This window comes from Hoplias malabaricus, chromosome Y (genome assembly GCF_029633855.1).
Source record: "Hoplias malabaricus isolate fHopMal1 chromosome Y, fHopMal1.hap1, whole genome shotgun sequence".
Taxonomy (NCBI): Eukaryota; Metazoa; Chordata; class Actinopteri; order Characiformes; family Erythrinidae; genus Hoplias; species Hoplias malabaricus.
The window spans coordinates 64,919,512-64,943,709 of record NC_089820.1 but is presented as its reverse complement, the minus strand read 5'-3'; the positions used below and the strand labels follow the sequence as shown (position 1 = coordinate 64,943,709).

General features: G+C 42.9%; 4 protein-coding genes across 4 annotated transcripts; 1 reads left to right on the top strand and 3 right to left on the bottom strand.

Annotated features, from left to right (window-relative positions):
- The first annotated feature begins 475 nt into the window (after window positions 1–475).
- On the top strand, window positions 476–8,313 carry LOC136678850 (ribosome maturation protein SBDS). The gene is made up of 5 exons (XM_066657011.1): window positions 476–689; window positions 1,786–1,915; window positions 2,397–2,597; window positions 6,193–6,357; window positions 7,319–8,313. The coding sequence occupies exons 1-5, from the start codon at window positions 562–564 to the stop codon at window positions 7,445–7,447; spliced, it is 753 nt and encodes a 250-aa protein (XP_066513108.1). The 5' UTR covers window positions 476–561; the 3' UTR covers window positions 7,448–8,313.
- Window positions 8,314–8,429: 116 nt separating this feature from the next.
- Window positions 8,430–9,464, bottom strand: LOC136678851 (claudin-3-like). The gene has a single exon (XM_066657013.1). The coding sequence runs from the start codon at window positions 9,462–9,464 to the stop codon at window positions 8,808–8,810; it is 657 nt and encodes a 218-aa protein (XP_066513110.1). The 3' UTR covers window positions 8,430–8,807.
- Window positions 9,465–11,266: 1,802 nt separating this feature from the next.
- Window positions 11,267–11,899, bottom strand: LOC136678184 (claudin-4-like). The gene has a single exon (XM_066656119.1). It carries the CDS (start codon window positions 11,897–11,899, stop codon window positions 11,267–11,269), a length of 633 nt encoding a protein of 210 aa, XP_066512216.1.
- Window positions 11,900–13,658: 1,759 nt separating this feature from the next.
- LOC136678496 (uncharacterized) lies at window positions 13,659–23,673 on the bottom strand. Its single transcript, XM_066656545.1, has 2 exons — window positions 23,044–23,673; window positions 13,659–15,859 (listed from the first exon to the last, which is right to left on the bottom strand). Exons 1-2 carry the CDS (start codon window positions 23,671–23,673, stop codon window positions 15,131–15,133), a joined length of 1,359 nt encoding a protein of 452 aa, XP_066512642.1. The 3' UTR covers window positions 13,659–15,130.
- Window positions 23,674–24,198: the final 525 nt, after the last annotated feature.

Sequence of the window (24,198 nt, the reverse complement as noted above, 5' to 3'; positions counted from 1 at the left end):
TATACTCACAGATACACCCAGCTGTATAAATTCACTGAAACCTACATAGTACACCTATGGAGCTAGAAACTGAATGCGTGAGAATTACTTAAGTTATGAGAACCAGAGTGTAAATATTTCAGTCAAATTATTTATTAAGTAATCTTCATATTCTGAAGGGATGTCTCTAGCATGGCTCATAGCCACAGAAACACTCAACAAACATTTATTTGCTTATTATATTATTTTTGTAGATTATTTATGCCTTTTTCAACCACTTTCTGACAGATAGATAGATAGATAGATAGATAGATAGATAAAGGGCAACAAAATGCAATAACTGTAATTATTTCTATAATAACTAAAGAAAGAAAGAAGCAGGCAGACTGAAAGAGAGACAGACAGTAAGACAAAGAAAGAAAGAAAACACCATTACTGTTCTGTAAGCTGTGTAACGTTATCCTCCTCCAGGCCAGCAGAGGGCAGTACTGTTTTGTAAACAGCGGAGACTGACAGCATAGGGTTTATGTGAAGAAGTGAGGGGCGCGTCTGACTCTTGTTACGTTTCTCTAGAATAAAAAAATGTCGATATTTACTCCAACAAACCAGATCCGCCTCACTAACGTGGCCGTGGTGCGGATGAAGAAAGGCGGGAAGCGCTTTGAAATCGCCTGCTACAAGAACAAAGTGATGAGCTGGAGATCCGGAGCGTGAGTATCTCAATGTAGAGAACTTTCCATTCCACCTTAAATCACGGCCCAGGCGCCGGAATGTAGCTGCGGCAACCTTTAAGGTGGAAGGGAAAATTAGCTTCCTGTTCCACCTTAAACAACTCAGTGTCTATAGCACTTTAACGTCCAAAGGTATTTTTCGGTTCCACCTTAAATACAGCAGCGAGCGAGTCCGATAACGTTATCTCAAATTTTAGAAACAACTCAGGAAAAATGTTGAACTTTAGAACCGTGAAACGAAAGGAAGGTTATTTAGAGAATATTTATATATTTAACTTTAAACTTGTTTACGATTTTAAGGTAACCTTTTAAATCACAATTAAAAATCAACTTTCCTTGTATTAAAGGTGCAATAAGCCTTTTTTTTCAATTTTTTAAAATGACTTAATTATAAATAACTCATACGTACAAATCTTTTGCTTACAGACTCCAAAGGACTTTATTTTAAAACACTGCAATTTCTTATTGAACAAAATAAAATGACAAATCACATTTACATTGGAATTTATTACACTGTATAAGTGAGGTACCTATATTTCTCATTTATTTGCCTTAATTGCCATGCCCCCCTGCAATAGATATGCACCACCACACACCACACACACTTTGGGAACTACTGATTTAAGTAGTCTCATCAGCACTTGTGCACTCTGTGTCTGAGATAAATGATCTGAAAAACCACACTCCAGACTTGGGTGTGTGTCTTTGTTGTTGTGATTCACCTGTGTGACCACTGGAGGTCGCATTAACCAATACATTAGTGTGGGGGTAATGGTCTAAATCATGGGTCACCAATCCTATACACAAAGGGCCGGTTTTCATTACACTTAAGCAGGAGCACACCTGATTCTACTTGTCTGAGCGACTACTCTCCTTCTCTAAACATTTCTACATGGTGTGCTCCTGTTTGGGTGGAATAAAAAAAAAACTGTAGCCACACTGGCCTTTTGTAAGTAAGATTAGTGACCCCTGGTCTAAATGTTGGTGTTGGAGATCCCAGGTGATGCCCAGCTGATGTTGAGGGTCCTAATGTCCACATATGGCTTTATTGAAGTGTTGTGGTTTTCTGTTTTAGAGAGAAAGATCTGGATGAAGTGCTTCAGACGCACTCTGTGTTCACAAACGTGTCGAAGGGCCAAGTGGCAAAGAAGGACGATCTGTCAAAAGCCTTTGGAACAGATGACTTAACAGAAATATGCAAACAGGTGAGTGTACTTTTAGACAGAGTCTTTATCTTTATGAAGATACTTTATATGTTTCATAGTCTCTGAGGTCTTATCCAATTACACTCTCTTTCTGGACATACACCTACAGTAAGGTAGGTGCTTGAGGCACCCTACCCTGCACATCTGTTGTTTTCCCTTCTCCCAGCACAACCTGATGCCTCTAATCAAGTAATGAGCAGGTTCTTTCAGGGTTGCAGTGCGTGTATTAACACCAGGAAACCACTAAAATGTGCAGGGCGGGTTGCCTTCAGGACCAGTGTTAAGAAACAACATCTAGTATACAGCCTTCCTAGAGGTGCAGAAACTGTCGCAGCAGCAAAGAGATGATATACTGCCTATCCACATCCTTTATTTCAAATATGTCACCTATTCCACCCAAACATTACTCAAACATTAGAATTATCATATTTTTTGATTGTTCAGTTTCTCATACTGTGCTTATTACCTTTTTCTTTTCAAGATTTTAGCAAAAGGAGAGCTTCAAGTGTCCGATAAGGAGAGACAGACTCAGCTGGAGCAGATGTTCCGGGACATTGCCACAATAGTGGCAGAGAAATGTGTAAATCCAGAAACCAAGCGTCCGTATACAGTCAGCCTTATTGAAAAAGCCATGAAGGACATTCACTACTCAGTCAAAGCCAATAAGAGCACAAAGCAGCAGGTCAGTTGAACCTCACTGTCTAATAGCTGTATGGTTTTGTAGACTGGGTGGATCAGATGTATACAAAATCATTCAGAGTGGGTTTGTGTGAACTGGCCCACCTAAAGCACTCGTCATGTAGCTGTCTGCAATGGATGTCATTTACAGAGTTTATGCGTTTTAAATTGAGCTGTTATAAACGCAGCTGGTAACTTTTTCTGTGTCATGTTCTCTTTTGGGTCCCGCTGTAATTGACTCGACTCTACGCGGCTCGGCTCGCTTAAAGCTTGTCGCTTTCCCACTGGTAGGTCTCCCCCCGCAAAATGGACCCAGAAACGTTGCAAAACCCCATTTCTAACAGGAATCACTGGCTTTTCAAAAAACACAACGGCAGCAGAAAAGTTAGGCGCTGTTTACTCGTCATGTATTCGTGTGTTGTGTTTGTTTATTGGACTGAACACGGCTCCGCCTCCCGGAACTTACTTGTTGCACGTTTGACTCTCACTGGAAAATTTCAGGAGCTTATAAACCTCTTCAAAACACCTCGAGGTAAAGTTACGGGCTGCTGTAGGGAGTCCGATAAAAATAAATGTGAAAAATGTTGTAGGGAGTTTGTGCTGGATTTGAATGAGCTCTGCATATTGTGATGATTGACATGGCTCTGGCCAATCAGCGCTCTGCAGGGTTTACACCTCACCATTTAGTACCTAATCTGCACTGTTGGAACCCCAGGGGACCTGGGACTGGAAACTTACCCAGTTCCAAGGACCAGATTTGGCCAGTGGAAATGCAAAAGAGCCGTGCCGAGTAGAGACGTGTAGGTTTGATGCAGTGGAAAATCGCCATTTCTGTGTTACTGTTTATTCAGATCATAAAGTGAATCTTTATTTGCTCGGCAGAATGATTTATTTATTGGGAAAGAGCTGTTATTATCACCACAAATAAACCACTTCTCAGCTCTGTTTCTGCTGTGAATTGTCTGCTGTGTCAGAAAATGAAGGAAAACTGATCTCCAGGGACAGCGCTGGTGAATGATGATATATAGACCTGTCACTACAGCCTTAACAGCAGTTTTGTTTGTCGTTATATTGCCCTCAAAATAATTGCGATGAACGATTGACATTTTAAGGCAGTTTTATGGCGCAGAAATAAAGATAAAACGACGATTCAGTTACACCCTTTTAAACAGTAGTGAAGTTTAGTAAATCTTATTAAGAATTTTCAGAATTTGGAATCAGCTAATATACTACACTATAAACAAATATTTCTGTAAACACAACAGGCAACAAAATCATTTTGAGGAAATTTCTATACATTGGGCAGCACAGCAGGTAGTTGTCGCAGTCACACAGCTCCAGGGACCTGGAGGTTGTGGGTTCAAGTCCCACTCTGGGTGACTGTCTGTGAGAAGTGTTGTGTGTTCTCTCTGTGTCTGCGTGGGTTTCCTCCGGTTGACTCTGTGAGGAGTGTGCTGTGTTCTCCCTGTGTCTGTGTGGGTTTCCTCCAGGTGACTGTCTGTGAGGAGCGTTGTGTGTTCTCCCTGTGTCTGCATGGGTTTCCTCCGGGTGACTGTCTGTGAGGAGTGTGGTGTGTTCTCCCTGTGTCTGCGTGGGTTTCCTCCGGGTGACTGTTTGTGAGGAGCGTTGTGTGTTCTCCCTGTGTCTGCGTGGGTTTCCTCCGGGTGACTGTCTGTGAGGAGTGTGGTGTGTTCTCTCTGTGTCTGCGTGGGTTTCCTCCGGGTGACTGTCTGTGAGGAGCGTTGTGTGTTCTCCCTGTGTCTGCATGGGTTTCCTCCGGGTGACTGTCTGTGAGGAGTATGGTGTGTTCTCCCTGTGTCTGCGTGGGTTTCCTCTGGGTGACTGTCTGTGAGGAGCGTTGTGTGTTCTCCCTGTGTCTGCGTGGGTTTCCTCCGGGTGACTGTCTGTGAGGAGCGTTGTGTGTTCTCCCTGTGTCTGCGTGGGTTTCCTCCGGGTGACTGTCTGTGAGGAGTATGGTGTGTTCTCCCTGTGTCTGCGTGGGTTTCCTCTGGGTGACTGTCTGTGAGGAGCGTTGTGTGTTCTCCCTGTGTCTGCGTGGGTTTCCTCCGGGTGACTGTCTGTGAGGAGCGTTGTGTGTTCTCCCTGTGTCTGCGTGGGTTTCCTCCGGGTGACTGTCTGTGAGGAGCGTTGTGTGTTCTCCCTGTGTCTGCGTGGGTTTTCTCCGGGTGACTGTCTGTGAGGAGCGTTGTGTGTTCTCCCTGTGTCTGCGTGGGTTTCCTCCGGGTGACTGTCTGTGAGGAGTATGGTGTGTTCTCCCTGTGTCTGTGTGGGTTTCCTCTGGGTGACTGTCTGTGAAGAGCGTTGTGTGTTCTCCGTGTCTGCGTGGGTTTCCTCCGGGTGACTGTCTGTGAGGAGCGTTGTGTGTTCTCCCTGTGTCTGCGTGGGTTTCCTCCGGGTGACTGTCTGTGAGGAGTATGGTGTGTTCTCCCTGTGTCTGCGTGGGTTTCCTGCGGGTGACTGTCTGTAAGGAGCGTTGTGTGTTCTCCCTGTGTCTGCGTGGGTTTCCTCCGGGTGACTGTTTGTGAGGAGCGTTGTGTGTTCTCCCTGTGTCTGCGTGGGTTTCCTCCGGGTGACTGTCTGTGAGGAGTGTTGTGTGTTCTCTCTGTTTCTGCGTGGGTTTCCTCCGGGTGACTGTCTGTGAGGAGCGTGCTGTGTTCTCTCTGTGTCTGCGTGGGTTTCCTCCGGGTGACTGTCTGTGAGGAGTATGGTGTGTTCTCCCTGTGTCTGCGTGGGTTTCTTCCGGGTGACTGTCTGTGAGGAGTGTGGTGTGTTCTCCCTGTGTTTGTGTTGGTTTCCTTCAGGTGACTTTCTGTGAGGAGTGTGGTGTGTTCTCCTTGTGTCTTGTCCAGTCCAAAAACACACGTTGGTAGGTGGATTGGCGACTCAAAATTGTCCGTAGGTGTGAGTGTGTGTGTGTGTGTGTGTGTGAGTGTGTGTGTGTTGCCCTGTGAAGGACTGGCGCCCCCTCCAGGGCGTATTCCCGCCTTGCGCCCAATGATTCCAGGTAGGCTCTGGACCCAAAATAAAAACCAGGTGTCATATTAACCTTATGCTTCCACGTAAAATGCTGAGTCATGACCAGATTATTTAGCTGACATTGGAGTTTTCCAGTGCAGCTGAGTTTTTCCATAGTCCCTTCTTCCCTTTGTCAAAGCGCAAATGGCAGAGTGGATAAAATTAATTTATATGATGCAGTTGAAATTTTTATGATTTTGGTTCACAGAAGTAAAATATAACTTGCTTCTAGCGCTTCACTCTCTGTGAGTAAAACAATTTGGATGTCTCTATATTTTAATGCTTGTTTTCCTAGGGCTCAGCCCCAGTGGCCTGTTTATTTCAGGTGGCCATGGATTGACAAAACGAAAGCTAACCGAAACCAATACTGAACATAATGAATGAATGAATGTCTATATATTGTAAGAGAAATCAATAATGTAGTCATAGTAACAGGCCTACTTATCTCCTATGCTTAAATGACCAGAAAGCTGGATGAAAATACTGTCCTAGAATCTTAGATATAATAACAACCTTTTTTCTTTTTTATTAATGATTAGTAACCTGTCATTCATCCCCTCCAGGCACTTGAGGTGATCAGACAGTTAAAGGAGTCCATTCAGATTCAGAGAGCTCACATGAGGCTTCGTTTCATCCTGCCGGCCAAGGAGGGAAAGAGGCTGAAGGAGAAGCTCAAACCACTTCTAAAGGTGGTGGAGAGTGAAGACTTCGATGACCAGCTGGAGATGGTCAGTGGCTTGAGGCTAAATGGTTTTCATGAGTATGATTCCAAACACCTACACTTCAGGGCCATCATTGGTAGTGAATTAATGTGCTTTGCCTGATTTGACATTCTATATTCTCCAGTTCAATACCTTTAAGGATGACTTGGAATGGTCTTCATGATCCAAAAATAATTGTACAGCAGGAGTACCTGACATCACTATCCTCCTTGTGGAAGCCATCCTTTGCTCACAGAAATGTTTCAATAGAGCAGAGTCTTCTTAAAGGGTTTTTGTAGCAAACGTGAAAACTACCTGTTAATACCTTTTTTTTTGTTTTATATAAGAAACATTTTTTACTCCTGGCTCAGCACTGCAGGAACAGCACTATGTAAATGTTGGGAGAGGGTGGGAAGCCACACCCTCTTCCTTAGTTTCAGGATAGTGCTATAAACTGAATGACATTAGGTCCCTAGAGTTCCTTTAATGAAGAATCTACCATCTGCTTCCTGTTGTTTGTAGCTTGTGCCACAGGAACGTCACATGACTTTATAATAGAGACTTATAGACAAGTCTCTATTATAATAGAGACTTTTAACAGTGAAAAGAGACCTTTCTCAAATTAATAACAGCATACACTCAAAACACCTCCAGATTAACCCAGAGATCGTGTTTCTGTTTAAATAATGCTTTTTAAAATCTTGTTAGTGTCGGGGCACTGTTCTATTGGAACCTGTTGTTGTGCTGTTAAATACAGGCACAACACAATTTAGCCATTTTATTTACTTTATTTGCTGTTAAACCTAGAAAAAATGTCTCTCATGGGGACTATTTTTGCCTTACAACACCCGGCGAATATCTGTTATGATATATAATAGCTGCTTTACAAACCTTTGTGATTATAGCTAATTTATAACTATTTGTAATAACTGTCTATGTGGAGTTTTTAGAGGCTGTTGTGATATTTTCTTCTGTGTATTTCTCTTAGGTGTGTTTGATAGATCCGGGCTGTTTCCGGGAAATCGATGAGCTGATCCGCTGTGAAACAAAGGGCAAAGGCTCAGTGGAGGTTCTGAATCTGAAAGATGTTGAAGAAGGGGACGAGAAGCTAGAGTAACCCCCCTGAGTTCTACGTGTTTTCACCACACTAACTATAACATTTCTTGTGGTTTGTTTAATATGGAGATTATTTAAGTGGATGTATATATCTCAGGGCTGGATTTAATGAAGCCGTCAGCAGCATTTGTCGAAGACCGTTCATGCAATATTTATGACAGAGGCTGACTGAAATATTTTACAGACCGGCGATTATATTATTTTAATTTAAACACGCACGCACACAGCTTCCACAAATGTCTGAGGCTTCACTAAATCTTCCTGAAAAATGTAAGCAGAGATGGCTGAGTGTAATCAAACTCAAATCACAATGAAGGGGTTTATTTTCTGTGAAAATTTAAGAAATTTACATATTTTGCTGCAGAAAGGGAGTGGAAATAAAATATTAAAATAAATATAAGCACACATTTAACGTACAGCTGAACAAATGACCTTGCATTAGGTATCTAATTGAACACGTATATGAGCGTATTTATCCAGCTTGCCTTCCTCTGATGTGTACTCTAATGTCTGCCTTTAACAGTGCGGCTTGTGCCACTGAGGAAACATCCAATGTCAGGATGCTAACAGAAGCTGCAAATAAAAACAAAAATGTGATATTCCTTGTCTGTCTTCTGTGTAGAAAGTCTGGATTGGGACTCGCAGCTTAAACTATGCTTTAAAGGGTAGAAATGTACTATTTTTCCATCAGAACACTGTATCTCTGTAATAAATTAGAGTGTTGACGTGGCCACGGTGAGCCACAGTGAAATGTACATGCTGTAACATCTCTGTAATGTCTAGTTTCATATAACAACATTTAAAGGGGAACTCGACCAACTTTTCAAAAGTCCCATTAACTAAGAGTCCCTCAGACTGTTTTGATGCAAAATGGTTTCACTGTTTCTGACTAAATCTTATTTATATAAAGTGGTGGTGACAAGATCAAGATAGGTCTCTTATATAAACAAAGGTGGTCATGTTTGTGCATGATCCAATGCATTAGCTAAGGGAGACTGATAGAATGTAAATACTTAAATAAACATGCTTTGTGTGGGTCTCTAAATAGATTTGGAGTTAAACAAACATACTTCTAAACTTATCTACTGTTATAAAACAATGTCTGTCTTCTTGTGGAGTGTATTTCCAACCATTGCATGTTCTGTGAAGTGAGATTTTAGAGGCAGACATCTGGTTCTAATCAACACTGCCTGAGAACAGTTCTGCATTTCTCCAGAAACCAGCATTTCGCATCAAAACATTCTGAAGGGTTTAGTTTAAGTCTTACCCACTGAATCTGAAACGGATTTGTAAAATTGGTGGACGTTTCCTTTAAAGCAATTTCAGCCCCAACTCAGGACACAACAATGTTCAGCACTTTTTCAGATGGGTGTTGTAGTCTGTCTGTAGGGGCTTTGATTGAATGCAGCACTGTGTATCGCGAAGAGTGGGTCGTTTGTCCCTGGTTCGGGTGATTGCACGGGTCCTCTTTGTTCCTGTTGTGGTGCTTTGAAGCAAAAGACACACAAAGCTCCTCCCCCGAGAAACAGCAAGACTGTTCCTGTCCATCCTGAGTATAAAGCTGCCCCCCAGTCCCTGGTCAGGTGGATATCAGCGTCCAGGTGGCTGTACGTGGTGTGTGTAGTCCAGGCTATGACCACCAGCAGCAGAAGCCCTGATATCATGAAGACCAGCCCAGCCGCCGCCTTGATTTGCACACGCTGAGGGAACTTCAGGAATCCTACAAAGTAGACCACCATAGGGAAGACCCCTGTCCCTATAGAAGCGAGGAGGAGGGCTTTCCAAGAGCGAAAGCTGCCAGCCAGAGACAACAAAGACATGTAGAAGTTGCAGTGGAGGCTTCCTTTACTGAGCTCCTGCCAGTTCAGCCAAACTCCGTCCCAGTACATGGCGAGAGTGTCGGTGCTGTTGTCCATTACGCCGGTCACATTCCACATAGGCAGGAACCTGGTGAAAAGAGCACACAGCCAACCCGTGCAAGCCAGCCCGAATGCGGCCAGTTCGAACCTCCTGTCCATGCTCAGGGAGTGAAAAAATATTTGAACAAAATGTGGGGGGGAACCGGCCTCTCTGGATTCCAGCAGTGGGTGTGGAGTCTGCACTGTTTCCCAGTCACTGGGGTTTCTCCTGTTTTTCTTTATTCCATGGTTTCAAAACACTGCCCATTCACTTTCTATCTGCTTTTTTTCCACCCCAAGGCAAAAACAATGAGGTCAGTGTGCTTCCTCCTTTGTCTGAGGAGCTCTGTACAAGACACAGTGATGCATTTGAAATGCAGAGACACGGCCATGCATGAAACATGTAACCAAATTTTATTCAAACAGGAAACACTTTTAAAACACCCAGCACTGTCAGAGTAAAGGCGACACACTCCAGTGATGTTACAAGCCTGTAAACATCACTCTAGATCTAAACAGAGGAAAATAATCTTTAGAATTACAAACAGACTGTTTTTCATTTTACTGTAATGTATATTTTACATTCATACGCTTCTTTTGGTTGTATGTATTTTATAAATAAATCCTCAATGATTGTCAATAACAGCAGAAATGACTTCGGCCCACCAGTGACTGCACGTCAAGAGAAACGATTCAGACATCCTACATCGTACAGTCTACAGTGTAGGGTGAGCAGATCTGAAACGGTGAAAAAGAGGACATGTCTCCTGGGGGGGGGGGTGCTCTCGCCCCTCGTTGCCGTTGTATGTTTATTTTTAGGTCCTTTACACCTTTATTTGCTACAAAAAACATAGCTGCTCGAGCTGAGGGTAGGTACATGAGCTTTGCCTGACGTAAACAAGGACTACTGACGTGCAGACTGACCAATTAAATGTTTACAGAGAAGGTTATCGACCAATAACGGTAGCTCTACAGTCAGACCGTCCAATCAGAAGATTTTAGGCTGCTTCGCCACGCCCCCTTCTCAAGCGAACCAATCGGAGTAGAGGAGGGCGGGACTAGTTTGTGAACGAAACTTCTCGAAGTTCTGTGTAAGCTCTAGAAAAACAAAATGCCGGACGTTTGTGAAATTCCGCCCAGACATTTTTTTTAAGTCTAAAAAAGAGGACATGTCCGGGTAAAAGAGGACGCCTGTTAGGATCACGGGGGTGCGGACTGACGGATGCGGACGCACGAGCTAATAACACAGACTTTATTTAACAGGAAATTAACAAATCAAACATTAACGAACTAGAGAGCAAACACTAAGCGGGGAAAGAACAAGACTGAGAATCGGGAACAAACAGTACGAAGAGCCATACCATACAAAGAACAAATGAACGACACCAGGAAGTGAGGGAAGGGGACTTAAATACAACAACAAACGAGAAACACCTGAAACGGATAACGAGGGTAAATACAAGGAGGCGGAACAAAGGCGGGGCATGAACGACAACAAAACAAAGCCATGTGCTGAGATAGAGAAAACAGACATGACGGGACGAGGGCGTGACAACGTCTGGTCACCCTACTACAGTGGCCTACAGTGTAATTTTAAGAATCCACTCATATCTGAGAGGAGCCTGTAGGGAGATGCAAAGCAAAATAATCCTTACATTACCCAATCCATGACCAGCATCAGCATTGAACAAAATTCTGTTGATTAATTTGGAGTTGAGTATCTCAGCACTGTGCTTTTTCACATCAAACTACTCTAAATGGTAGCATTAGCTGGATTCATGTGTCTGGGAAGGAAGATGTACTAGTCTTTGTCCTCCCAGCTTGGTAGTGTCAGATGATATGTACAGACTTCAGATTTGGAAAGGACAAAAACGTATCTGTCAGAGTTCTAGCCATTCATCAGTCCATCGCCTTCATCAACTTCACACATAGTTCTTAAAAGCATAACTGCTCTGAGTCCCTGACCTTGCTGAGGTGTATCTTTGTGAGTGCTTCACCCTCTGTGGTGGGCAGCTTGTGCAGAGGACTGCCCCCCCGACAAACAGGAAGCCCGCAGTCACCCAGCCTAAATAGATGGCAGCCCCCATCTCCCTCTTCAGTGCCTCGTGCACTATGGGGTTGTGGAAGTCTCTGATGATGGAGTCGGCTGTCCAGGAGACTGGAATCAAGGTTGTCAGGGCAGAGAGCATGAAGGTGATGCCAGAGGCCACTACGATCCGTGCTTTGGCCCTTGGGTTACTGAGGCAGTTGGTGCAGTCGGCCCCCAGCAGGAAAATGAGGAAGGCAAGGCAGGCCAGAGCCATTGTGGTGACCACTAGGCCACGGGAGGCCTGCAGTGATGGATCTAGGTCCAGGAGAGCGTCGTAGAGTTTACACTGCATCTGCCCAGTACGCTCGTACACACAGGTCATCCACAGACCCTCCCAGAACACCTGCGCCACCACGATGTTGGTGCCGATGAATGCAGTGACCTTCCACATGGGCAGTGCACAAATTATGATTGTGCCTGCCATGCCTATCATGGACAAAGTGATGCCCATGACCTGAAGAGCCATTGAGGAGCCTGGAGAGACAAAAAAGGGAGAGGGATGAGGAACTAGAAAGTCTGTTTTATTCAAGAGTCAATCCCATTTCAGCCCCTGGAAAAGAGGGGTAGGGTGAAGTGCCATGTTCTTCAAACTGCAATTTTTTCTTAGTTGCACACACCAAATGGAGAGTTCTATATTAATATACCAGTGTATTCTCTTAGTTTAATGTAATGTTTAATGTAGTGTATTATGGCCCTTTACGTCAGAACAAACAAAAAACATCACTAGTAGTAGCAATGTCTCTGTAGTTAGCTGTAAATTTCCAGTTCCACCTTAAATGGTGAAGTAATTGCATTCTGGACTTGAAACTACTGCACCATTTAAGGTGGAACTGGAAGGTATGAACAAAAAGCAGCTGAATAAGAATCTGAATCACAGAAGAGTGAAAAAGGGGTGATGATATATGATTGTGGAATCCTTCTGAAGGCAAATGAGGCCCTACATTTATCTGAAATGAAGTAAAGTGGTGAAATATCAGGTCTTTGAATGGTCAGCTTAGTTCATAGGGGAGATTTTCACCTCTACACGTTTTAATTTAGCTCCAAAGCACAAGGGGACACTTGAAAACAAAGGGTAGGTGTAAAATAAGAAATGGGCTTGGGCTTTGTATGTAGATACCCCTTAAGTTTGAGCAGTCGCACATATGAGCTTAGGGTCACTCCAATAGTGCCATTTATTGCTCTAGAAATGAGATTTAGTTATCTTCTGTCTGCATATGTCATGTTTCCTTCACTAGATGGCAGTGGTGAATAAAGAATTCAAATCTGGGCCTCAATACATATGTATTCACACTTCTTCACAATTTAGTGCACACTTACTGTCTGCTTGCTGAATTTAAAATAAAAATCAGTTGATGTATCTTTTGTTGTTATTTATGTGTTCAACTATATCAATGTAAATTAAAATACATAAAACATCAAGTAAATTAATTCAACAAACAAAAAATTAATAAAAATGTGCACAACAAATACACGTTAAGGTATAATTTTACACGCTTATTGTAAACAGTATGCAACTACATCATCAAGCCCCTCCCCCTGATAAACATCCAGATGTGGTTTGAAAGTGAGAGAATTTTGGCAAATCAATGTACAGAAAAGGTTTGAGTAATGATTTACTTCTGTTGATTGTGCAGCCGCAAAAAAAAGCAAAATTTGGACACCATTCTCAACTTAACAACTTTGTTTGGGGAAAGTGGAGGACTGTATTAATTTAAATGTGTTTTATGGTAGTCCAGGGGGTCCAGGGGGTCCTGTGTTCAACACTCGCCTCGTGTCAGTGCGGAGTTTTGTATTTTCCCCCATGCTGGATGTCCCAGGCACTGGGGTTTGTGGTGAATATGGATTTTTGAGAAACCACATGTACACACACAGTAAGTGTTGTTTTCTTCTTTTACACATTACATTACATTAAATCTTTCACATTACACATCCTACTGGGAGTTTGGAAACTAATTTTCAGACAAGGAGAAAGTGTCTGAAGTATTTTAAATCATCTTATCTTTATAAACAAAGTCAAAAACACAGGTTCTTTCAGAGTTGAAGGATACAGCTCTCTCTCTCTCTGACACACACACACTGTAGAAGACCGGTTTGTAATTTGTAATTCAGTGTTCCTTAGCAAACTGTTTTTTGTTGTGTCCTGTACTAAATTTAGGAAACCTACACCCGGACTTATATCTGACCAGGAAACAAACTCTGGACACAGGCTATGAAATTAAAGTCAGTTTTTAATAAACAGAATGTCATCAAACAAATACAACACTAATCCTGTTAAAGTACAGGAAAAATTGTATAATTGTGTGCAGAATTAGTGCACAGTTTAATTCAAGAGCTATTTCAACAGTGTATTTTTATTACAGAGGATACTTCAAACCAAAAATAACTGGGGAAAACTGTCACAGTAGATTATACAACATATCCATTTCATTCTCCCCCAAGACTGAAATATATAAAACAAACAAACAAACAAACAAACAAAAAAACACTTTTGCAACTCAGATTATGTGCCTAACTTCCAATATTGCAACACAGACCACATATATATATATATATATATATATATATATATATATATATAAACAAACTGTGTTTGTATATTAAAGTTAATAATCCCACTCCAGTCTTTGATTAAAATTCAAACATCTCTCAGTTCAGAGTTACAGATATTCCAAAAATATCCCCTAAAGTGTTAAAAGTCTCTAAGATAAGTCTAAACCTTCATGTTCCTTCATGGAATCACACCTCAGCTGCTCACTTGCGGCTTAAGATCACACTCTTAACTTCATCCCATTTGAAAATATATTTTTTTATTTTATAAAATTATTTGCTTTACTGTAATCTGTAAAGTACACATTTTCAAATGGCATTAATGGAGTAATTCAGCGACTTATGTCCAAAACTCCCACCAAGGTAGCAAAACCAAAAGCCCTCAACAAAGTCCCTTTTCCTTCCGCTTCCGTTCTTGTTGCTTCACAATGACGTCAGAGGCTAGCGTCCGACGCTAGAGGGCGCCAGAGCTTACCACCAGCCGTGACACTTAACTTACGCCTTCCTTGTCGCTGCTGTAGCTCTCTCCCACGCCTAGGTTGTTTGGGATTCTCTGCCGAGGATCGCAACCTGTGCAAAAGCGAAGGACAGTCCACCACTTAAGGGAAAAGTCAACACCCAAACTTCACACAGCTGACAGCGGGGAGCCCATGTCGTTTTGTCAGCTTCCACATTCCACTGGAACCACTTTTCCATTTCTGATGTAGCAAAAGACACGAACATACGGCTGCCGGCGTTTATTAACAATACTGAAGTATAGCTCACAAAATCCCCTCATGTTTTGTTTTTAACCATGCCATATGGCCGTCTGTGTTGGTATCTTCCAAATGTTAGTATAACACTTACATTTTAAAGGAATTTGAGGGAACAAGAGCATGTATATTGGGCTATTTATCAGGAAATTTTAACACAATATAAAGCTTTTTCAAATTCCCAAATACAAAAATACAAAAAGATTACTTTTTTAGAGCTACAATATCGTAATACATTTTAAAATAATAATTAAGCTGCTTTTTTGTTATTAAATCATTGTAAAATGTCTGCATAAAGAGACAAAATTATTGTGAAGAATATAAATCCAAATAAAGACTATACAGAAACATTTGCACTGTCTTCAAAACGTTTGCGCAGCAGTATTTCTAATGTCCGTTCATATGTATGTCCTGGATGAAGGGGCGTAGGACAGTGGCGCTGGGGCTTTCTGACTGGGCAGTGAGTCGTTCCTGGATTTGGTCACTGGGTGATATAGTGATGGTGCTCTGTCATCTTCTGGACAAGTGCTGCAGAGAAGCCCCCCTCCGATTATCAGAAGAAGAGCGGCACCCCAGCCGATATAGAGAGAAGCGCCCAGCTCATACTTCTGCGCATCCAGCAGCGTGGGGTTGTAGAAGTTCTGGATGATGACGGAAGCCGTCCAGGACACGGGGATCAGGCACAGGATGCCTGAGATTATCAGGACTGCTCCAGCACCGATGGCTATTCTCTTTTTTCTGTTTTCCTCTGGAATGAAGTTGGTGCGCTTTCCAGAAATAAAGGCCAAAATGAGCCCGATAATTCCCACCACCAGGGAGACCACCACGAGTGCCCGAGCGGCCTGGAGGTCCGAGGTGAGGGCCAGCATGGAGAAGTAGGGCTCACACTGTAACTGTCCGGTGCTCTGATATATACAGCTCATCCAGATGCCCTCCCAATAAATCTGAGCAGTGACGATGTTGCTGCCGATGAAGGCTGAGACCCTCCACATGGGCAGTCCACAGATGAGGACGACCCCCACAAAACCGATCAAGGACAAGATGCAGCCCAAAAACTGCAAACCAAAAGATGCCATTGCTTGACAAGCGGTGTTCAAATATTGACAATACTCTGCTCCCTTTGACCGCTGCAAAAGCCACCTGAAGCTGAGCAACAGGCTTTTTGTCACGGCTTACAGGAAGGGGGAGTGTCCTGTTGTATGTAATTCTTGGTCTTACCAGTCTTACAGAATTCTTTGCATCTGGGACAAAGATTGTGGGGGCAGTGCTTATGCTCCATTTATGAGAATGTGGTTGAAACCTAAGAGTTATCTCAAAAACAGTCGCACCTCTTTGAAAAGGGTAAATGCATCCTGTATGTTCAGTATTGGTTTCGGTTAGCTGTAGTTTTGTCAATCCAAAATCATAAACATTTCAACTGCATCATATAAATTAATTTTATCCACTCTGCCATTTGCGCTTTAACAAAGGGAAGAAGGGACTATGGAAAAACTCAGCTGCACTGGAAAACTCCAATGTCAGCTAAATAATCTGGTCATGACTCAGCATTTTACGTGGAAGCATGAGGTTAATATGACACCTGGTTTTTATTTTGGGTCCAGAGCCTACCTGGAATCATTGGGCGCAAGGCGGGAATACACCCTGGAGGGGGCGCCAGTCCTTCACAGGGCAACACACACACACTCACACATTCACTCACACCTACGGACACTTTTGAGTCACCAATCCACCTACCAACATGTGTTTTTGGACTGTGGGAGGACACCAGAGGAAACCCATGCAGACACGGGGGAGAACACACCACACTCCTCACAGACAGTCACCCGGAGGAAACCCACACAGACAGAGGGAGAACACACCACACTCCTCACAGTCACCCGGAGAAAACCCATGCAGACACAGGGAAAACACATCACACTCCTCACAGACAGTCACCCGGAGGAAACCCACGCAAACACAGGGAGAACACACCACACTCCTCACAGACAGTCACCCGGAGGAAACCCACGCAGACACAGGGAAAACACACCACACTCCTCACAGACAGTCACCCGGAGGAAAGCCACGCAGACACAGGGAAAACACACCACACTCCTCACAGACAGTCACACGGAGGAAACCCACGCAGACACAGGGAGAACACACCACACTCCTCACCGACAGTCACCCGGAGGAAACCCATGCAGACACAGGAAGAACACACCAAAATCCTCACAGACAGTCACCCGGAGGAAACCCATGCAGACACAGAGAGAACACACCACACTCCTCACAGACAGTCACCCAGAGGAAACCCACGCAGACACAGGGAGAACACACCACACTCCTCACAGACAGTCACCCGGAGGAAACCCACGCAGACACAGGGAGAACACACCACACTCCTCACAGACAGTCACCCGGAGGAAACCCACGCAGACACAGGGAGAACACACCACACTCCTCACAGACAGTCACCCGGAGCGGGAATCAAACCCACAACCTCCAGGTCCCTGGAGATATGTGACTGCGACACTACCTGATGCACCACCGTGCCGCCCTCTGTCTGTAACTATGATGATGATGATGATTATTATTTGTTCCTTCCTCTGTAATGTTAACAGTATTTTAAAAAGGAGTGCTGTATAACGTCATGTATCAGCTGGTTCATGTGTGTCTCGGCCACAGAGGCCCCGCCTACAAATTGACAGAGAGTCTGATACATTCATTGACTTAATTTGGGCTCACTGTCAGGATTCTGCCAGGTGAATTCTGATTGGTGGTCTGTTTTACACCACAAGCCAAAACAGCAGACTTGTGATTGGTCACTTTTCATGTCAGTCATTTTTTTAAAGTCGTGCAGTAGCATGGTTCTTAGCTACATTGCGTGGAGAAAAGTACCAGACTCATCCTAGAGCAAGTTTTTTCAAAGGGGGCCAAACAGGATCATATCAAAATTCGTAAGGGCGAGTCTCTCTTTCCAAATATATCATTCCTAAAGTATTTATAACGCTGTATTCAAAATATTAAGAACATATATTTACAAAACAGTTTGTATTTATTAACTACTGCAACTCTGTTTCATTTTAGAGCATTAACTGCTGCAGGATATCAAAGGATATGCTGCAGATACTTTAATCTCTCTTGAAATCGCCAGTTCTCAACATTGACAACTTTCAACACTGACTTTTATTTTCTGCAGCCCTCACTAAATGTTCTGTGAATTAATTCGCTGGTCTAGAGAAATGTTCGTTAACACCGTGGTGCTATATCCTATACATTTGCGCACTGCTGCCACCATCAGGTGAAAGGAAAAACAAAGTGCCAGTGGTCCACTAATAATGTACAGTAAAACGTTGACTTACACGTGAATCAACTTACGAATTTTCCAAGATATGAGCTGTCCCTCTGTCATTTTTTGTTTTATGATGCAAGCTGAGTTCTAAATTGAATTTGGTATACGTGCAAATAGAGTTACGAGCTCAGTCACAGAACGAATTAAACGTGTACGTCAAGGTGTATGAAGGAAGATTACTGTCAAAAATAAACATACATGCAAATATACTTTTGTACATAAATATTTAATAAGTACACAAACGTGTGTTGTGTGTGTTTCGTACGAATTCGACTTCAAAAATATACGTATGGAGTGAGATCACTTGGAGTGAGTCTTTTAGGAATCGGTTACCAGGTTTTGAGTCTGTGACGTATTTCCTGTTAAAACCGAGAAGCGAGAGCGAGCTCAAATTTTTGAAGCGAGGAAAAAACGGGAGCGCGCACTGAAAACAGTAAAACGAGAGCGCGGAGCTACATCGCTGTCGCTGTTTTCGCTCGGTTTTCTTGATTCTGTGCTCGATTTAGTTTGTTTTTTGCGCTCTCGCATAAAAGAGTGATCTCACTCCATACAAACGATTATAAAGACTTACACATACGACTTCAATTATTACGCGTATGACTTCTAGATTACAAACATGAACTGGAAAGTGAGAAAACACTGTCAAAAATACATCACTGGACTCACAGGCATGACGCATAGAGCAGAAGGCCAATCGATTCGATATAGTGCGCATGCGTCGTATGCTGCGTCTTGTTTTGAACGGGTGGCGGAGGCAGGGTCCGTGTACATTTGATACGTTTGGTTCTGGGAGTGAATGGAGAATGAGAGAAACGCAAAGATCCGGCTTGTTTATTCATTTTCAGTTTGAACACACGAAGAATACGAGAATACAGTCTATGTTTTGTATACGGTTCATTATTTTGACTGGGAAGTGTGGGCGGGCTTAAAGCACACTTTACACCTCATTGGTCAGTCTGAGCGATCACCTGTTCTTTAGCAGCTCTCTGCAGTTAAAATAAAAGTCCCTAACTCTTAGACCATGTGGACACAGCCTTCCCCTCTGTGTCTTGTCTGTGAGTCCAGTGATGTATTATTCAGTGTTTTCTCACTTTCCAATTCATGTTCATAGTTTAGAAGTCGTACCCGTCATAATTCATGTCGTATGTGTAAGTCTTTATCAATTTTTTCAATAGTCTTTTAAGTCGTATTTGTACAAAACACACACAAAACAGACTTTTGTGTACAAATTAAATATGTATGTATGAAAGTATATGAGCATGCACACGTTTATTGTTGACAGTAATCTTACTCCATAAAGGTGTTACTGAATTCTTAAAAGTGATGTCACAGGCCAATTAAAATCTTACAGGGGGACACATTTAGCCCAGGGGCGGAACTTTGGACACCCCTGCCCTGGAGAGTCTGACAATGTGTGTGTAGGTGAGAATATATAAGGTAATTCAATTCTATACAACGTATTCTGCAAAAGGGGCCCAATGTAGTTATCCTGGGAAATTTTCAGATTATATGTCATTTTACATGAAATAATAATACAATAAAACAGATTTTTTTTGAAAATCACACATCATGTGGCCCTTTAACTGAAAATCCTAATGTAGTTCATTTTTACATTTTGGGTCGTATACATTTTGAATGCATCATATTTAGGCATATAACAATATAACTTTTCTTTAACTGGTCTTTCAATTAGTTCACTGCATCAGTTAAAACTGTTCTTTAGACTTATTTACATTTTTTTCTTAATTTTGATTAATTTCTGTTGATCAATGAATAGCAAGTGATTGTCTCGGTTCTTCAGAACTTATCAGGAAAACGTAACGTTTTGAGAAACACTGCTATATCTATGTCCACAACTGAGCCAACAAATTTGTTTGGAATCTAAAAATACATTTTTGTTTTATTAATTTTTATCTAAATGTGTTTTGCTTCTGTAAAGAACAGTTTGAATTTTCTGAAAAATGTATTATAATTAATGAGCATTTGGCAGGTAGAATACACTACATCTATATAATAGAACATATGTTGGCTGTGATCTACTGTAATAACAAATACAACTAACCACAATGTCTCTAAGGTAGCTGGTGGTTATTACCCTTGGTGTTCACTGAGGAAGCAAAACTATGTTCATACAACATGCAAATATTTAATCCACGCATTCCCCATTAGCATTAACCTAGACACTGTGTTAGCTACTGCCCTGGATTAAATATCAGGTACTCTCCCCAACCTGTGATTAAACGGACTTAATCCTGTGAAATCCATGTCTGTCAAATCCGATCTTCTATATTCATTCATTCATATCTGTAACCCTTATCCAGTTCACGGTCACGGTGGGTCCAGAGCCTACTTGGAGTCATTGGGCTCAAGGCGGGAATACATCCTGGAGGGGGCGCCAGTCCTTCACAGGGCAACACACACACTCACACATTCACACACTCACACCTACGGCCGCTTTTGAGTCACCAATCCACCTACCAACGTGTGTTTTTGGACTGTGGGAGGAAACCGGAGCACCCAGAGGAAACCCACACGGACACGGGTCCAGAGAACCCACAACTTTCAGGTCCCTGGAGCTGTGTGACTGTGACACTGCCACCATGGCACCCTACCTCCTTTAAGGAAAGTAAGACGTGACTCCATTTTAGGCTGTGAAGCCCTGCTTCTGTTTTTAAAAGCTACTAAGTGGAGGGATGTTGTGTCAACTGAGCTAAAATATATTTGTGGACAAATGTCCAACCGGTTTGGCAGGATTCTCCAGACACTTGTCAAGAGTTTCACTGAAACCAACTCAGTTGAAAATACAAGCCATACACAAACTTAAAAACCCTCCACTACTGGGGAGAATTAGAGAGCACCTGTCCTTCATTTAATTTACAGGAATTTATTGATTTTTCAACATAAACAGAAAGTTGAGATGGGAATATTCATTCTGATTCACAGGCTAAAGCCAATGTCCTGTCTTGAATCATTGAACACAAGGCACTGACTCACCCTAAAAAGAGGATTGCCAGTCCATCACAGGACATTCCACACTCACCCAGGCACTCGCACACTGCCCCACGCACTCACTCAGTCCCTCAAAAACTTACAGTTTCAACGGGTTCATGCACTCACGCAGTCAATCACTCATTCATATTCAACCACACCTACAAATCTGAATGCTTCAAATATTTAAGATTCAGTGATGTCGAGGTCTGTGCTCTGGGGCGTTCAGTCCATTATTCTGAGAATACCAGGTGCTTTTTCATTTGATTTTAGAGTTTGTGTATGTTTTTTGTTTACAAAATTGGCTTATGTTTACCAAATACAGTCGAGTTGGTTATTTGCAACTTTGGAAAGCTTTGTGATTTGTAAAGTTTTGGAGAATGAACACATCACAAAAGATGGATTGTATTTCATTTTACAAAAAGGTGGAGCTTAAATTGAGTTAGAAAAATTAGAAAATCAAGCAATATTTCATTCATTCATTCATTCATTCATTCATTATCTGTAACCCTTATCCAGTTCAGGGTCGCGGTGGGTCCAGAGCCTACCTGGAATCACTGGGTGCAAGGCAGGAATACACCCTGGAGGGGGCGCCAGTCCTTCACAGGGCAACACACACATTCACTCACACCTACGGACACTGTTTTTGAGTCGCCAATCCACCTACCAACGTGTGTTTTTGGACTGTGGGAGGAAACTGGAGCACCCGGAGGAAACCCACGCGGACACAGGGAGAACACACCACACTCCTCACAGACAGTCACCCGGAGGAAACCCACGCGGACACAGGGAGAACACACCACACTCCTCACAGACAGTCACCCGGAGGAAACCCACGCAGACACAGAGAGAACACACCACACTCCTCACAGACAGTCACCCGGAGGAAACCCACGCGGACACAGGGAGAACACACCACACTCCTCACAGACAGTCACCCGGAGGAAACCCACGCAGACACAGGGAGAACACACCACACTCCTCACAGACAGTCACCCGGAGGAAACCCACGCAGACACAGGGAGAACACACCACACTCCTCACAGACAGTCACCCGGAGCGGGAATCGAACCCACAACCTCCAGGTCCCGGAGCTGTGTGCCACATTTCAGTAATCCATTTGAGAATTATGTATTCATTTTAGTTTAATGCTGCTATTTAAATAATATTGTTTAGAAGTTGTTTAAATTTTATTATTTGAAAGAATTCTCACATGCCACATACTTTGCCAAAGAAGGCACTGGAGGCTCACTGAGTTTGTCTTACAAGTCCATCCAGTTTCACAGCATACTTAAGTGAAAGGGAAATGAACAGAGGGGTTTTTTGGTGTGTTTTGTGAGGTGTTGTACCAGTTTAACAGCTTTTATTGCTATGGTACTGAATATGATCTGTGATAAGGTTACTCCGCATGAAATACATCACACAACACATGGAACACATGAAGTCAGTTTAAACAAGTTTATTATAAAACTCAAAACAAAATTCACGAGATGAAATTATAAAAACAAAGAGTCAACCAGTGTACTCCTGGATTTTAAACGTACATTTTTACATCTATTGTGAATTTAACAATTACATGTAATAACTGGCATATTTACTATATTGCACATGTATTTATAACTGTTGATATAACACAGTATATATTTTAAGAGATTTTACAGAAAATATTAACACTTTCTATCCAAATTGTATTTTTGTTTTTGCATAATTTGAAAGAAGCTTGTTATTTTTTCATTAGAGATTTTTCCTCGTCCTGTGAAGTGATCATTCTGGAGATACAGGGTTTATCCTTCACCTCCTTCTTATCCCTGTAAAGCTGTAAATGCTCAGTGCATAGTTTACATACATTATATTTCCCAGTAAAGCATTTAAACATATCAAGTCCATCTTTGCCACTTTTTTCTTTCCGTATTTCAGGAGAAGCTGAGAAGTCAGCTTTCTGAATCACAGCAGAGTCTTTCCTTGCCATTCCCGTGCTCGCTCTCAGACGTAGGCTCGACTGGTGGCTACAGATTGAGCCTGTGAGTATTTGTAAACAGGCTTGTGGTCATCTTCCTGTGGTGGGCAGGAGCTGCAGAGAAGGGCCCCTCCGAGGATCAGGAGGGCAGCGGCCCCCCAGCCGATGTACAGCGAAGCTCCTATCTCCCTCTTCTGGGCACTGGTCAGCACAGGATTATAGAAGTCCTGGATGATGGTGTTAGCTGACCAGCAGACAGGAATGAGGCACAGGACCCCAGCAACGATGAAGGTGACTCCGCTGGCGATGGCTATTTTGATTTTGCGGCTTTCATCCTCCACAAAATTGGTGCATTTTCCTCCACAGGTGCTCAGGAGGATGCCGAAGACACTCACCACAATGGAGATGACCACTAGAGCCCTGGCGGCCTGCAGATCCCGGGGTAGGGCCAGCAAGGAGTCGTAGATCTTACACTGCATTTGACCAGTGCTCTGGATCACGCAGGTCATCCACAGTCCTTCCCAGATGATCTGAGCCGTCACAATGTTGGCCCCAATGAATGCCGTGACCTTCCACATGGGCAGGGCACAGATAAGGATGGTGGCCAGAAAGCCAAAGACCGCAAGGGTCACACCTAGTATCTGCCGACACAAGGACACCATTTTGCTTCTTGTCTTGCTCTTCTCTTTGAAAAAGGTTGTGCTCGTCTCTGGCTTGTCTGCTGCAAGATTGATGTCAGAGATGTCCTTCACATCGAGTTATAAGGCTGCTCTGAAAGGGTGGAGTCAAGGCTCCAGCGACTGGCCCTGAAACCTCTCCGGTGTTTTAGTTTCAGGCCTGACCAGATTCCTCTGAACCAGTTTCGGCCAAACACATAGCGATCGAATTTACTTTAAGAGCTAAGGACGAAACAATAAATAATTCCAAGAGTCGGTAGAAAGTATCTTCTCGCCGGAAGGGAGTGGCAATCTAAAGGAATGGAGTCATCATTTTAATTTTACTTTACTAAAAACATAATGGTCACTGTTTACTTTAGTCTTCAGATATTTAAATATATTACGTATGTTGTGGTTTATGTGTGAGTGTGTGTCGCCCTAAATGCACCCAATGATTCTGGGTAGGCTCCAGACCCACCGCGACCCTGAATTAGATGAGCAGTTACAGATAATGACTGAATGAATTAATGA